We start from the raw sequence: 15,388 nt of genomic DNA, 5'->3' as shown, positions 1-15,388 counted from the left end.
GTTACAATCTTCGAAAATTATTACGGACTCCAGAGAGCTTTGCTTTACATGGTTGTATCTATTGCCATTTCTCATGTTAAAAACTAAAACTGGCCGGGCGCGGTGACTCACGCCTATAATCCCAGCACTTTGGGAGGCCAAGGCAGACAGATGATGCTTTAGTCCAGCAGTTCGAGACCAGCCTGGCTAATATGGTGAAACTCCATTTCGATACAAAATACAAAAAAATTAGCTGGGCACGGTAGTATATGCCTGTAGTCCCAGCTACTAAGGGGGCTGAGGCAGGAGGATTGCTTGCACCCAGGAGGCAGGGTTTGCAGTGAGCCGAGATCATACCACTGCACTCCAGCCTGGGTGACAGAATGGGACCCTGTCTCAAAAAAAAAAATAAAAAATAAAACACTGAGAAATTCTGAAGATATTTGTTAATTCATTGAAAAAGAAGAGTAAATCTATTATTTGTCAACCTAAATTTTATATTTTCCAAAACAAAAATAACCTACAGAAAGACGTGGCACTGTTTTACATTTTTGATAATTGTTTAATGACTGCTTTATAAGACATCTGGATTCTCATATCGGTTTCTATGGTTAAAGTGTCATGACAGGTTGTTTTGGTTGAAGTATATGAAAAACATTTGGCCTCATACAGATATACAGTTGGAAAAGGAAAGAATATTTTAATACCTTTTTCAACTAGTTGTGGATTTTTTTCATTGAGACTATACCAAAACTCAACAAATTATAGGGTCTGAAAGATTAGCTGTAGTATGGACTCTGAAATCACATCAATAAACTTTTCATACTTCATTACACTAACCTTCATCTTTTACCCGGCAGGATACTATAACATGCATTGGTCATTTAGAAAACACTGGTTTACACAGTTATGTCAGTTCTTCTTAAAGCTCACTTCATTCATTTTGAGGAAAAATCTGCCAAATACCTAAGCCTGAACAACCACAATTTGCCCATCAGCCATTTTTTTCAAGCACAAGCGGAGATCCATGGAAAGGCAGCTGGTTTGGCTTGCATCTCACACAAGTGCCTTTTCTCAGCACAACTGCTGTACTTGGGGTGCAGCAGAGGCGCTTTCTGTGTACTCATTTTGTCACGCTGAGCATTAAATAGATTAGTACCCAAGAGTGGAGATTTAATAAAATTAATTTGTACTGGTTCATCAAGGATATCCTTGATGAAACCGGGTGGCAGTGAAGAACTGCACAGGACCACCGCCTCGTCAACCTAAGGCACTGGCTGTCTCCCCAGCAGCAAAGGTTTTCTACCGTCAGCACAAACATCAGAAGAATTACAGGGGCAAATAGTGTCTTAGGACAATTATGAAAATAACTTTGTCCTCACAGATCTTTGACAGTCTCAAGAACAACCCGGAGTCTGTGAGCCAGATTTTAGGAACTGCTGCTCTCGCTAAGTTACACGGAGCAAATTGTGAACATCCACACCAGGCCTCAGTCCTTACAGGGCAAGTAATTCCGTGAAAAATCTCCCTTTGCCTCACACTGTGGAAACGATGATGGTCATATAGGGATGGGTGTCCTCTTCTCAACCAAGGGCTGATTTTAGTTGCTGGGAATCTGGGGGGAAATAATTCCTCCATCAAAGGGAAGGAAGCAGAGTGCCCCGTGCTGCCTTTTCTGAAGGCAGCTTCAATGTCCAGCTTCCCCACATCATAACCCTAGTGCTTGGCACTCAAAAAGCAATCTTCCTGCCATGAGGACTCTGTTGCCCATAAGGGATGGCCCATCAGACAGAACAGGAGTCAGAAGGACCCAAGGCCCAATCCAGGGCAAGTTGGTGGCAGAGCCTTAGGCATGGCCCAAAGAAAGAACTATGGCCTCCCAATTCAAAAGCTGATACAAGCAAGTCAATCTGTGGCTCAGCTACAGTTATTTTAGGATAAAAACTTGGTTTCATTTATTCACTTAATAATAATTTACTAAGCAGCTATTATAGATGTTATACCATCCTATATACTAGACATAAAAAGTATTACTAAGATGGTCCAGTCCCTGGATTCAAGGAGCTTACAGCTAGCCTAGTAGAGAACTGACCCTCTAAGGAGCAGCTAACAAAGTGAAGGAAAACATTCTAGGCAAAGAAAGCAGGAGATAGCCACAGCTAACATTTGTTAAGGATTAACTTAGGCAGACACCGTTTTGATCACTTAGTCTGCATTATGTCATTTATTTTTCACAACACTTCAAGGTGGAGACTATATTCCCATTTTATAGATGGGGAACCTAAGGAACGACTTGCCCAACATCACGATGCTAATAAATGGAAGCGCTGGAATTTGAACTCAGAAAGTCTGCTTCAGAGCCTGGGATTTCTATCACCGCACAGCACTGCATGTGCAAAGGCACAGGGGTAGGAAGGACACAATGCTTTCTGGGGGTTGCAAGTTATCTAACACGACTGGAGAGAGTTCATCCTTCACAGCTAGCCACTTTGCTCTCTGCTTTGTAGTTTCATGTTTATTTTACTTGAACCATCCTTCTCAAAAATCCCAACCCATATCTGCTGAACTAAGGCAAAGGCTGCACTGGAGCCTCTCAGGGGAGGTGGGCTCAAGGCAAAGCGGAGACCATGAGGAGGCAGGGCACACTGCCAGGGAATGAGGAGGGCGGCCGCCCTGCCCTTCCTTGTTAGACCCCTGCTTGGCCCAGTACCTTGTTCTTCTTGCTAGTGGGAGCAGGTGGTTTTATCAGCTTCTGCAAGATCCTCAGGCACATGAGGGTAATGTTCTCAACCACCACAGGAGTCTTAATGTTCACAGCCATGAGGAAAAGGCTGAGAGCTAGGGATGGTCAGGAAAGGCAGAGTCACAATCAGGAACACTACACATCTGCTCTGCAGAGGCCGCCCAAGCATCAGTTTCCCTCCTCCCCTCCCAGTCCGGCCAGGACTGCTCCTTGGAGCCTCCTTTCCTTTCTCTGAAAATCCCCTAACTCACCACAGCGTAACCGGAGCTCCCAGCAGCTGTCCTCCTTGGAGATAGAATCCGTCAGCAGCAGCATTTCATACTGCAGGCTACTTGCCTAGAAGGCAATGGGAAGAGACATGAGTCAAGAGGGTCAGCTCCGGTCCAGCGACTCTTAACTATTAATACAATTTCTGGTCCTAGGTGGCTCCAACAGAGACAAAGGACAGAGAGAGACCCTTGTGCTCCAGGCTCTTCCCTGGGAAAACCATTCTGGGGTAATGTTCTGCTCCTTCCCTCCTCAGTCACCGCAGGACCTGGGAGGGGAAGCTGAGGAACACAAGGCATGTGAGGGGAAGTCAGAGAGGACAGCTGGGCCTGCTAGGCTGGCTCACCAGATCGGGGTTGGCCCAGTGGCCCTTCAGGGCTGTGGAGACCTTGCCAATAATCAGGTCATTCATCTGCTGGGTGGCTTCTGGGTTGTCTCTGAGGAAGCAAATAGAAATGGAGTCCTGTAATTCACAATCAGGTGTGACACGCCTTTCCACCTGAAGGGGCCCAGGGAAAATGAAATCAATGTCTAAGGCTACCTGGCCCCAAATTTTCTACTTCCTTCCCGGGGCAAGACTACAGCTTTAGCTTCACAAAACCGTGGTCGGTAATAATAAAGGGCCCATCACAGCCGCCTTGCCTATGCACAGAAGCTAACTGAGGGAAGAGCAGCACCACCTTATGGGGCCCATGTCCCAGGCGACAGAGCCCCTGCTGTGTGGTGTGACACAGTCTCCAAAACCTAGATGTCCACTCTCAGTCTTGGTCACAACTCTTTCCCTGCCTTCTCCATCTGCCTGCATTTCATTTTCCACAAGGCCCTCATACTCCAGTTTACGTCTCTTTGTAACAATGTTCCCATTATTAATAAAAAACACAAACCGTATCACTCACTCTTGCTTCCCAACATACTGAATGAGCCCCAAAGTCCTTACACAGGCCCACAAGACCCTATGGGATCTGGCCCTCGCACCCTCTGACCTGAGCCTCCTCCCGAGTCTTCCCTACTGCATCCCTGTCTCCAGCTACACGGGTTCCTTGTGATGCCCTAGCATTCCTGGCAGGTGCCTGCTCTCAACTACCCACTTGCTACTTCCTAGGCATGCAGCCCACTGCTGAGACATTGCCATGACCTCATGATCAACTCCTGACCTCGTGATCTGCCTGCCTTGACCTCCCAAAGTGCTGGGATTACAGGTGTGAGCCGCCACGTTCAGCCCTATTTTTGTATTTTTTTTTTTTTTTTGAGATGGAGTTTCGCTTGTTGCCCAGGCTGGAGTGCAATGGCACGATTTCGACTCACTGCAATCTCCGCCTCCCAGGTTCAAGCGATTCTCCTGTCTCAGCCTCCCGAGTAGCCGAGATTACAGGCATGCACCACTACACCTGGCTAATTTTGTATTTTCAGTGGAGATGGGGTTTCTCCATGTTGGTCAGGCTGGTCTTGAACTCCCGACCTCAGGTGATCCACCCGCCTTGGCCTGCCAAAGTGCTGGGATTACAGGCGTGAGCCACAGCACCTGGCCCTATTTTTGTATTTTTAATGGAGACGAGGTTTTACCATGTTGGCCAGGCTGGTCTTGAACTCCTGACCTCAAGTGATCTGCCAGCCTCAGCTGCCAAAGTGCTGGGATTACGGGCAACAGCCACTGCGCCCAGCCTACTGTCAGTATTTTTCAGATGAGGAAAACACAGACTCAGAGAAATTAAGGAATCTGTCCAAGGCGTATAGTACAAGGTATCAGATACTGAAACTGAGTCTTTCTAATCCAGAGTCCAAGCTCTTAATCTCCAGGCCCCACTGCTCTGCTTCTTTCATGTGAGTCTTTCTCGAGTTCAAGTGTCTCCCTTCCCTTCCCTCACAAGGACTCAGGGAGAGTTTCCTCAAGACACTGTACTGGAACCAAAAAAGCACAAGCCAATCATGCCATTTACAAGGAAACCTGGGTTTCAATGCTCCCCAAGCTCGCTCACCTACACCCTGTGTCTCTTTCCATCTTTCCTTTGTTATAAGCTACCTAACTTGCTGGGTGGTCAGAAACACTATTCTGTGCACTCTCTAACGCTCCTGGCATGGCTGCCAGTGTCAGTAGGAACCACTAGGCCCATAACCATGGTGTAGGTACTGACCGAGTTAGGAGGCACATAAGCTGGCGGACCTCCTCCCGCATGGCCGCAGCCCCTCGGCGAAGATTATAATCAAAGAGCTCTCGGATAAGGCCCTGGGAGACAAGGATGTGCCTCAAGGCTGGGTTGGTGGCCAGGGCCCGAAGTAGTGTGATACAATGTTCTGTGACAGCCGAGGCGCAGCCATAGCACTTGGTGGAGGATGTGTGGCCACAGCCCAGGACGGATAAGGCACGGTACTGGCTGGCAGTGAATGTGGGCTGCACGGAGGTCCGGGATGATTTAGTGGCTGCTTCCCTCTGCTGTAGGTCATATTCCAACAACTCTTTGCGCGAAGCAAAGACTTTCTAAGAACAAAAAGGCAACAATAATGGGAATTAGCAATTAAAATAAGAAGAGCATGTTAATTAGAAAATCAGTTTTGCTTTAGAAAAAACTTTACATGCATTATATAATTTAATCTTCTCAATAACCCAACTGGTTAGATGCTTTATCTCCATTTTACAGAGAAGGAAACTGAAGCTTGGAGGAAGTGGCTTGACCAAGATAAGTGGCAGAGTCAGAACTCAGACTCAGATGGCAGGCTTATGCTCTTAACTCCCATGTAACAAAGACAAAGGTCAGAAGCTAATACACGTGTAGCAAAGATGGCACTCCACAATTTGGGGTTGAGGGGGAAGGTAAACTGGATGCTGTCCTTATATGAGGTACCTCTGTCTATGGCCAGCCTCCCATCTCATGGAGATTAGGTCTGTGACACTGCAACTGACACAAGGCCCACCCTGGTTGATTGCAGTTGGTATGCCCTTACCCTACAGCCTGCAAAGACGGCATATCAGAAGAAGAGGGAACAGAATCTTGGCACCAAATTTTTTAAGACCAGTAACCCCTCTACTAAGAGATGGGTTGTTAATGGCTAAAAAAAAACCCTTATCTGTGCCACCTTCCCATCACCAGTATGTTCAGTTATCTAGCATGAACTCAGCCTTCTGACCAGCGCCATAAATCACGGTGGGGGAGATGCCGTTTGGTGCAGCCACCTGCCTGCCTTTTCAGCTGGATTGGGCAGGGACAACACCAAGACCCGGACTGCTGGATGAGAGAGCAGCAGGACTGCTGTGAAAACAACACCAGTAACACTTGGACAAAACATACCCAAAAGCTGCTCCCCGCTCTCTACCTGGATGATTTTGGAGAGTTCATCAAAAGAGTTCTTGCAGTCTCCACAATACTCCTGAGCCAACTGCAGGATGTAACGATTCACACTGGCAGAAGTGGAGCTGATGCCCCCTGCTGTTCCTGAGTCATCCTGCAACCCCAAGAGGTAAGCTGTCAGGCTTCCCACCTAAGGTGATCTCACCTAGGAGGCAGTCTTCTGATCATGACCCAAGCCCTTCTCCAAATGCCCTTTGCAGCGTGGGATTACCTGTGGCTTTTCTGGAGCTGCCTCATTCACTTTGCAGAGCAGGTTCTCCAGCTGTGGCCGGTGTCCCATCAGCTGATGATACACTCGATCAGCTTTGTCCAAAAGTGTATTGATGTTGGATACAGCCTAGACAGGAAAAGACAGGGACTGAGTGAAGGCTTTTTAGCTGATGACTTTCCCTGAGTAATCCTCACTGCTAACCATTTACCAGAACATTTCCTATAGGTCAGGCACTGTGTTTCATACATTATCTCTGTTCTTCACAATAATCTTTCCTGTGAGGTGGGTATATTATTTCTAATAAAAATACAATACACATCTGTGATATATAATAATACAATGCTGAGAGAAGTAACTTATACTAGGTTACACAAGTATTAAAAGTATGGCTGGAATTAGAATTTCTGTCCTTCTGACTCCAAAGCTAAATGTTCTTCTGTTGACCCTATAGGTGCCCCTTTTTCACTGTTCTTTAATATCTAGAACCTCCCCGCGCTCCTGCCCATATTATGCAGGCTGGGAACTAGCACTGGACAAGCTAATACTGAGGGAGGGCCAGCAGCCTCAATATGAAGCAGTCTGTAGAAGAAATGCAGGGCAAAGCATCCAAATCCAAAGTTATCTGTACCTGGAGATACTCTAGTTTCATTACCAATCAACACTTTTCTAAAATCCTATGCAAACCATGTCTTTCAATACAATATACCTTATGCCATTCTTTGCTCCCACCCAAAAGCTGGGCCCTGAAACTGGTGTTGCGTCGAAGAAGGCTTGGGCTAGAAAGTAAAGTGCACTGCACTGCACCAGGTCTGCCCAAAGTCCAGATCAAGGCCACAGCCCTGAGTCTAGGCCAGATCTGGCCTCACCTTCTTCCGGTCTTCTTCGTTCTCAATGGGATCCACTGCACAGCAAGGCTTCGCATAGAGCATGAAGTCGAAGCGGGCATATTTACAGAAGCCACAGGCATTGCAGAGGAAGGGATCCTTTTCATCGTAGTTGATGGATCTGAGTAACCAAAGCGTTTGGGTCAGTGAGGTGACAAGGTTGGGTGGGGTGGGGGTCACTCTGAGGAGATGGATTGTGCCACATTTATATACTCTGGTAACTACTGCAGCGGCTACTGAAGGGACAATAACAAATGAATGACTTAAGCAGCCAGGTAACAAGAAAGAAAGACCCAGAGCTAAACTTCTGGACCTCCCTCCGCCCTTACCCTCCACCCCTGCCACAGGATAGGCACATTTGTGTGCACATGCACACACACACACACACTCACTCTCTCTTCTTCCTCCTCCCTTTCTACCCTTGAACCCACTCTACAAACCCATAATTCTCTAAATGTTCTGAGGGAATCAGACACTGTAATTGCTCACACTGACACTACTACAGAAAAATAACAAGGAATGTGCACAGCCCTGGCCTAGGGGATGACCAATGACTTACCTGCATTTGTGACACTGGTACACATTCTCTCCACAGTTGCCACAGACTCCTGGGTTGGCAGGGACCGAGGCACTACAGCGAGGGCACTGCAGGGTCTCTGTGGAGGCCTGGTAGTTTTCATAGAAGTCTGCAAACTCAATCATCAGATTGGAGGCCACAATGGGCAACGGCAGGTCAATCTTCACCTCTGTCTGTCCAGGGGTCAGCTGAACCTTCTTGGCTTTGTGCCAGCGAGCTGGCCTAGGAAAGACAGACAGCCTTGAGATTTTCTCATCTAACCCTCAGTGATAACAGTCTGATGAGACAAAGAGGAAGACTGTCCCATGTATTTTTCTAAGGCAATTAAGTGGTTACTCTAAGGAAAAGAAATCTGGCATATAATAGGAAGCCAGTTTTAAAAAAGTTTTCCACTACCTTTTCTCTATAAAAAAAGGAAAGAACATACAAGTGCTTTAAGCTGTTATACATGATACCTTTTGAAATTCCAGGAAAACAACAGAAGTATATAACAAGGGAAACCATGACTCCAAAAGCATGCCACACTGAAGCCTGTAAGAGGTGCAATGATGATGCATGCCAAGTTCCCATCCTGACAGCAACCTTGGAAAGATAAACCTAGGCTATTTTAGAGAGGCAGAGGAAGAAAATCAGGGTCTGAATCAAGTGCTAAGTCAAGTCATAAAGAGGAAGGTATGTAATAATTTTGGGGTGATTATATAACACAATGAGAGCTAATATTTACTGAGTACTTACTATGTGCTAGGCTCTGTTCTCAGCACCTGACACATACTAACTCATTTAATCCTTAAAATAAAACCCTGGAAGTGGGGTCCTACCTCCATTTTATAGTTACAGAAACTGAGGTTAAGCAGCTTCTCTAAGGTCACAGAGCTATGTAGCAGAGCTGGGATCTGAACCCAAATAGTCTACCAGTAGCTCTGCTGACTCCACACAATGAAAAATCAAACCCACCTCCTCTGGAGGGGAATGGGCCACCCTAATGTGCAGCATCTACTTTCAGGTCACCAAGGTGAAACTAGGCTTTTCAAGGCAAGAAGAGAAAACCTCCCTAGGCAGCCTTCATGGCCACATGTTGCTGTGGTACATGAGCCTTATTCTGCCTCTTGGAGTAACAGCAATACTTCCATCCTGTGTGCAGAACAGCTCTGTAAGTCTTACTATTCAAGTAGTGTCGACCTGTGTTCTCCCTTCAGTAGCAATGCCTGAGAGTTCAAAAAAGGCGATCTGTCTCTGTGAAAGTCAACACTATAACCCATGTGAGTGCCTCTCTTGGCCTAAATATGACATGCCCTGATTCAGTCACTGGGATACACGGGCTAGGAAGATCCAGTATCAGCAGATACAGAGAAAAGGCACTATAAGGAAATTGAAGAGTGTGTGTACTAAAGAAGCTTCTTGAGAAATAACTTCCTGCCCTGTGAGCAAGAGCATAGCTGTCTTAATCCAAGAAATGACAATTACTTCCCAATACAGAAGGTTTTATCTAAGTCTAGACCTTTGTGTAAGAATAGTTAAAATGGGCATGAGATGCCTGGAGGTCCCCTCACTAAGCTTCCCCTCCCTAGGCAGGCTGTTGAGGAACTTCCACAGACCCCTATGGCTCCACTGGGCTAATTTAGAAATAATCTTTGTCAACATCCTCAGAACTGTTGTTTCACTTTTGTCCTTCGCTCATGAATGGAGGGGCCAAGAGGATGTATTAGGCCTCTAGGGATGTGCTGCCTTACTCCATTCCAGGAACTGAAGGCAGCAACTGAGCTTCAAGCCTTACAACCTGCTGCCCATCCTGAGGCCTAAAAAGCCCGTACTTGTTTTTCAACTCCACGATGGCCTGCACAGTTCGGTTGTTATAATACAGGTTGATGGTCCGCACCATCTTGGTCCGTTTCAGATCCCCGATTTTCACTGTCACTTTGCTGATGGTGTGACTGCCAATGAGCTTCACAACCTGCTGGGTGGTGGTATACCGCGTGTCCACTTTAATGGAAGACAGCTTGATATACTAAATACAAGAGTTCACAAAACATGGTATTAGTTCAAGACTCGTACTGCCTTTTTAAAAATTCATCAGTGTAACCCACTCTTCATCCACAAGATGAAGTTTCTATTTAATTTTTTAAAAAATATTTTGTAGAGATGGGGTCTCACCATCTTGCCCAGGCTGGTCTAAAACTCCTGGGCTCAGGGGATCCTCCCATCTTAGCCTCCCAAAGTACTGGGATTATAGGCTTGAGCCACTGCACCCAGCCAAGCTTCTATTTAAGGTAATAAATGTGGCAGATAAAAATTCCTACTATCGGTGACCAACCATTAGGAGAGGAACATCTATGTGATAATGATCCATCTCTGGAAACAAGAATCCCACTGGACCTATTGGCCTCAGGACTGTCCATGTACAGATGTTACTTACACAGAAAGGTACTTCCGGGTTATTACACACCAGGCAGGGATCACTCTCCAGGTAATAGCCATCAAACTCCACTAAGCCAGACAAAGTGCTAAGGAAGAAATCAGTCTTAGCATGAACACATTTTCATCTTAGGAAGCAATGAGTTTCACAAAAAAATCATGACAAAGCCATGGCTCAATGTCCCCCAAAGTGAGCCCCACCCTAGTGAGAACTCAAGGACACAGGAGAAATCCCAATAGGATTACAAAGCCACAGGAAAGAAATTTCAACTAACTGACCTTAGATGTTTTCTAATCTTTGATCTATCCTTCAGAGGAATTCTAAAAAGTAGTAAAATTTGACTCAAGAGTCACAATTAAATTTACTAAAAATCACTGAACTGTACATTTAAAATAGGTTAATACATACATTATCTCAATAAAGTTTTTTAAAATTTTTTTTAAAGAACAGTCACTACTAAACCAGAGAAATAATAAACTGTCAATTTAACCAATATCCTCTTTTAAAAGTTTTTTTTAAAAAAAGGAAGACATTTTCTTTAAATTTGTTTTACCTTATTTAACTTAAACCCTTGAAACTAAAGACCTTTTTTTTTTTTTTTTTTTTTTGGAGACAGGGTCTCACTCTGTCACCCAGGCTGGAGTGCAGTGGCGTGGATCACAGTTCATTGCACCCTCGAACTTCTGGGCCCAAGCCATCCTCCTTCCACAGCCTCCCCAGCAGCTAGGACCACAGGTACACGCCACCACGCCTGGCTAACTTTTTTAAATTTTTTTTTAAGAGATGAAGTCTCACTATGTTGCCCAGGCTATACAGACCTTTCTACATTACTACTCACCAAACCCTGAACTCAGCAATGACATTTTGAGTACCTTCTATGTGCAAGACCCTGGCCTACATGGAGGGGATTGGAATCTCAACTAGGCGGATTCACTCTTCTCTCAGGCGCTTGTCAATTCCTATGTAAGAGCCTATCACCATGCAAATAACTCCTCAGAATGCTGACTGAGCTTCCCACGGGTAGAAAGCAAAACAAAGCTCACTTATAAATGTTCGAGTTGGGGTGGTTGGTAAGAATATGGTTTTGAGTCCGCAGAATCTCCACAGCCTTCTGTGAATACTCCTTCAACTGAAACAGAATTCAGTAAAGAAACAAGTTAAAGCCCAAGGGGAAGTCTTATTGGAAAAGACTTTTGTCTTCTGCATTCTAGCTGAATACTGCCCTAGACCTACCAGACTTCTCAGTCAGAATCATACAAAGCTGGGCCTAATTTCAATCATTTAAATGGATTCTATCTCCTTTAGAAGTTTCCATGAGCTTTAGTGATAGGTGGTACCCTTTTCTGACCTGATGGAGGAAGATCATTTTTATTTTTATGGAGAAGCCATAAAATGGTTAGCTAATTGCAGAAACATTTTCTGGTATGTAATCAGGGCTACTAGCAAAACAAGGAGCACTTGCTTTTCCAAGGAACTGTAATGAGTTCCATCTTCTTTCCCCACCTGACCTTGACCTACTTCCTATGTTAAGTCAGATTTGCTAGCGTATACTGTCTACATCACAGACATATTACGAGTGCTTAACAAGAAATGCAAAACTAGATATATTTAAAAGAGGTTTCCTATATGGACTCCCTGTATCTGGGTTGTTCATAATATTCTTAACTCAAGAGAAAAAAGGTTAAATATGGCAAGTTGGCCTCTCTGACCATAAAGCAACTGTTACCTTCTTCTCCGTTTGTGGAGTTTTCAGGGAGAAATATCCTAGTAGGTCCACAAACTGGGCAGCCTTACGACCATAGGCTGGGAGTTCTGGCCAGATGGACCACATCAGATCTAGCAGGAGCTCCTGTTGAGATTTGCTGGAATTTCTGTGGATATATGACAGCTCATGTTACCAAGCAGCAGAAAACCCTGAGGCACCTGTGTTTATCATTGAGGCTCTGGTACCTCAATTTCCCCACAATTATGGGTTAAGTTTGAACGGTTTTGTTTCTCTTTTGACAATCAATCCTACCAGATGCAGCACAGTCATTTGCTGCCTCTACCCATCACCCAACATACCCCAGAGCAGAAGCTGAGCTTTTTTAGCCTGAAAGGTCAAGCTTGGTCATGTTACAAACCCCGATACAGAGCCTTCTGAGTAGAAAACAGATCGCCTCCTGCCTATGACATCAGTTTAATGGCTAAAAAGCAGACAACGATAAAGAAATCTCTAAAGCACAAGAGGATTCAGGTTGGCGTAACTACTGACTCTGTGACCATATGTAACCGAAAACAAAATAGAACTGCATTACGCACCCTGGCCTCACACCCTTGCAGATCTGCCAAACCAAGCCCTGGCCCTACCTGTAGATGTGCAGTGTCAGACAGTGGGCCTGCCAGCGCACCGAGGAAGAATTGGACTCTAACAGGAAACAACGCAGGAACTGGATCAGGGTTTCCTTATCGGCAAATTTGTTCAGCTGGTTCACCAGAGCTGTGCACAGCTGGTCCTCCTGGCTGCCAGAGGTCTCACCTGCAAGATTAGGACAGGACTAAGGGCTGAAGAGTAGGAAGAAGTCCTCCAGGGTCCTAAGGCCTGGGCTACCAAATGGGGAGGGAGGGAATTCTGTCCATTTCTAAAAGTTTCTACTGAATGCTGATATTCTGCACAACAATTTTTAGTTGTTTACTGGGGGACAAATAGGTCAGCCCCAAATGAGACATATGTGTAACGTTGGTGATGCAGTGGTGAGCACAGCTGCCTTCCAGACAAGACATACAATAATGACACTAAAAACCACAGGATAAAGTGCTATGTAAGCTGGCACTGAACAAATACAGTGACACTGGAGGAGGAGGAACTTCCTTTCAAGAGGTTGCAATAGGACTGCACAGAGATCTCTGATCATTAACTGGGGGAATGTGAACCACCACCATGGCTCTCAACCCTGATCACCGATCTCAGGTCTCCAAGGACCATGGAAAGCAGTGCAGCTGATGGTGAGGGTCAGCTAAGAGAGCTAACATTTACTGAGCATTTACCAATGTACTCAGTGTCATTTCACTTAACTCTGATGGGAGCTCCATAGAGAAGGTGTTATTATTTCACAGAATAAGAAATTTGGTCTACTAAAAATGTTCAGTGCGCTTTGACTTTTCTTATTACTGTCACTTGGTATGAGAAGTCACGCTGTTTAAGGTGTCACTTCAGTATAATTGAAAATGAGACCGCAAGTAGACACTAGAGAACATTTGGGCTTTAAGTCCCCTGTAAATCAGGATTAAAAGACCTTTTACAACAGGACAAACCATGCGCTCCAAGAGAGATTTACATACATCATTGTATTCACAATGACAAGAGGGTGACCCTTACCATCTTTCTCCTTTTCTTTTTCTTCTTTCTTGCTCTTTTTAGTGGAAGACTTGGACTGTGTTGTGGCTTGTCCAGAACTGGCAGCCACAGGGGCTGAGGAGGAAGAAGCACTGGAGGATCCCGAAGAGGCTGCCAGTGCAGCGAGCACTTTGCTGCCGCACAGAGCACAGGAGAGCAGTTGCAGCAGCACTGGGGACACGCCCTCATCCACAAGGAAACTGACTTGGAGGAGGAAGTACAGGACGGCTGCAAGCAGAGGAGACAGAGGCTCACCTCTGAGACGACCTCAACCAGACTCACGAGAACCAAAACAACGTCTCCCTACAGCTGAGACTGCCCTGTTCTCACCAGCTTTCTTTGCCATGTTCTCTCTGCTGGACATTGTGAAGAAGTTATACTTTCTGTGGAAATTTCTGAAAAGCATTTTAACTACACACCGACCAGAGCCCCCTGCTCCTTTGAATAAGGGGTTCTCTAGACTCCACCTACTCCTCTTTGACTTTACTGCCACTACCTGGAGGTCAGAGACTCCTACTTTGTGCTTCTACAGCTCCCCAAACTTTGACTACCAGCCCTCACCACTCTTTCAGATTTTTACTTGTCTTCTTTGCTAGACAGAGTTCTGTCTAGTCTATCTTGTTCATAGCTATATCTCCAGCATCCAGTTCAGTGCTTGGCATATAGTAGGCCTTAATAGTTCCTGAATGAATGAATAACAGCAATCAAAAGGAGCAGCATTGCTTACAGTCGTCTTTGATGCAGAATTTCTGCCAGTTGATGGTTCGCTGGGCGGCAATCTCTGCACAGGCTTTCAGGTGCTCCATCTGAAATAGGAACCAACCACGGGAAAGGAGTAACTCCACCACATTGCCCAGACAAGCACCACACCTGCTGCCTGGAGCCATCTGCCTGACTTTGGACTACAGCTGAACATGATCTTCTGAGCAAGGCAGATGCTTGCTGGGATGTCTGGTCAACCTGGGACCATGACCCACACACTGCTGCAACCACTGCAGCTCTTACCGAACCTGCCTTTGTTCTACCCCATCCCCACGCAAGGCGCTGTTTTCAGGAACCTTCAGACTACTCAATAAGGCAACAGCAAAAGGTAGACCATGACCTAAGAAACTACAATCCAGTTTACTTTTCTTGATATGTAACGATAGCAAGAACATGAGCCAGCTAGATTAAAGACGTTCTTTCTAGGTTGTTCACATACAAAATACTCAGTTTACTCCTCTAAGTCCAAACAGTTTCTCTTTAGGCAGCAATACATTTTTCTACTCGAAACTTCATCATTTCTTTAGTATTCAAGGGTAAAAACCAGAGGTGCACAAAGAGATCAGTCCTGACTAGGATGTAAGCAAATGGCACTGGTAAGAAGCTCAGGCCACTCACCTCACAGTGGAGGAACTGCTGCCAGGTGGGATGAGAGTGCTGAGGGGGACATCTCAGATCCTGAAGCCAACTACACATGGTACAGCACCCAGACAGGGGTTATGGATTTACCCTCATCTCAGCCCTAACCATGCCATTGTCAACACAGTTAAAAGTCCTGCATTATTACCTCCAGCCCTATTACCTTCTTGGCTAAGCCTTATCACATGCCCCC

The 15,388-nt window shown here is 45.6% G+C and overlaps 1 protein-coding gene across 23 annotated transcripts in view; it reads right to left on the bottom strand.

The window, feature by feature from the left end:
* Positions 1–15,388, bottom strand: part of UBR4 (ubiquitin protein ligase E3 component n-recognin 4) — a 139,905-nt gene that overhangs the window by 33,506 nt on the left and 91,011 nt on the right. For all 23 annotated transcript variants that reach the window (XM_009449501.5, XM_009449523.5, XM_009449544.5 and 20 more), the window contains 15 exons: positions 14,522–14,600; positions 13,777–14,022; positions 12,768–12,936; positions 12,145–12,289; positions 11,462–11,547; positions 10,419–10,506; positions 9,817–10,010; positions 7,988–8,227; positions 7,411–7,549; positions 6,545–6,670; positions 6,299–6,427; positions 5,122–5,465; positions 3,336–3,426; positions 2,974–3,058; positions 2,690–2,817 (listed from right to left, as the gene is read on the bottom strand). In XM_009449501.5, the coding sequence (XP_009447776.2) occupies positions 2,690–2,817; positions 2,974–3,058; positions 3,336–3,426; positions 5,122–5,465; positions 6,299–6,427; positions 6,545–6,670; positions 7,411–7,549; positions 7,988–8,227; positions 9,817–10,010; positions 10,419–10,506; positions 11,462–11,547; positions 12,145–12,289; positions 12,768–12,936; positions 13,777–14,022; positions 14,522–14,600 (2,289 nt within the window). The remainder of the gene's footprint in view (positions 1–2,689; positions 2,818–2,973; positions 3,059–3,335; positions 3,427–5,121; positions 5,466–6,298; positions 6,428–6,544; positions 6,671–7,410; positions 7,550–7,987; positions 8,228–9,816; positions 10,011–10,418; positions 10,507–11,461; positions 11,548–12,144; positions 12,290–12,767; positions 12,937–13,776; positions 14,023–14,521; positions 14,601–15,388) is intronic.

This window comes from Pan troglodytes, chromosome 1 (genome assembly GCF_028858775.2).
Source record: "Pan troglodytes isolate AG18354 chromosome 1, NHGRI_mPanTro3-v2.0_pri, whole genome shotgun sequence".
Classification (NCBI taxonomy): domain Eukaryota; kingdom Metazoa; phylum Chordata; class Mammalia; order Primates; family Hominidae; genus Pan; species Pan troglodytes.
The sequence above is the reverse complement of the archived record's forward strand: the minus strand, read 5'-3'. Positions and strand labels throughout refer to the sequence as shown.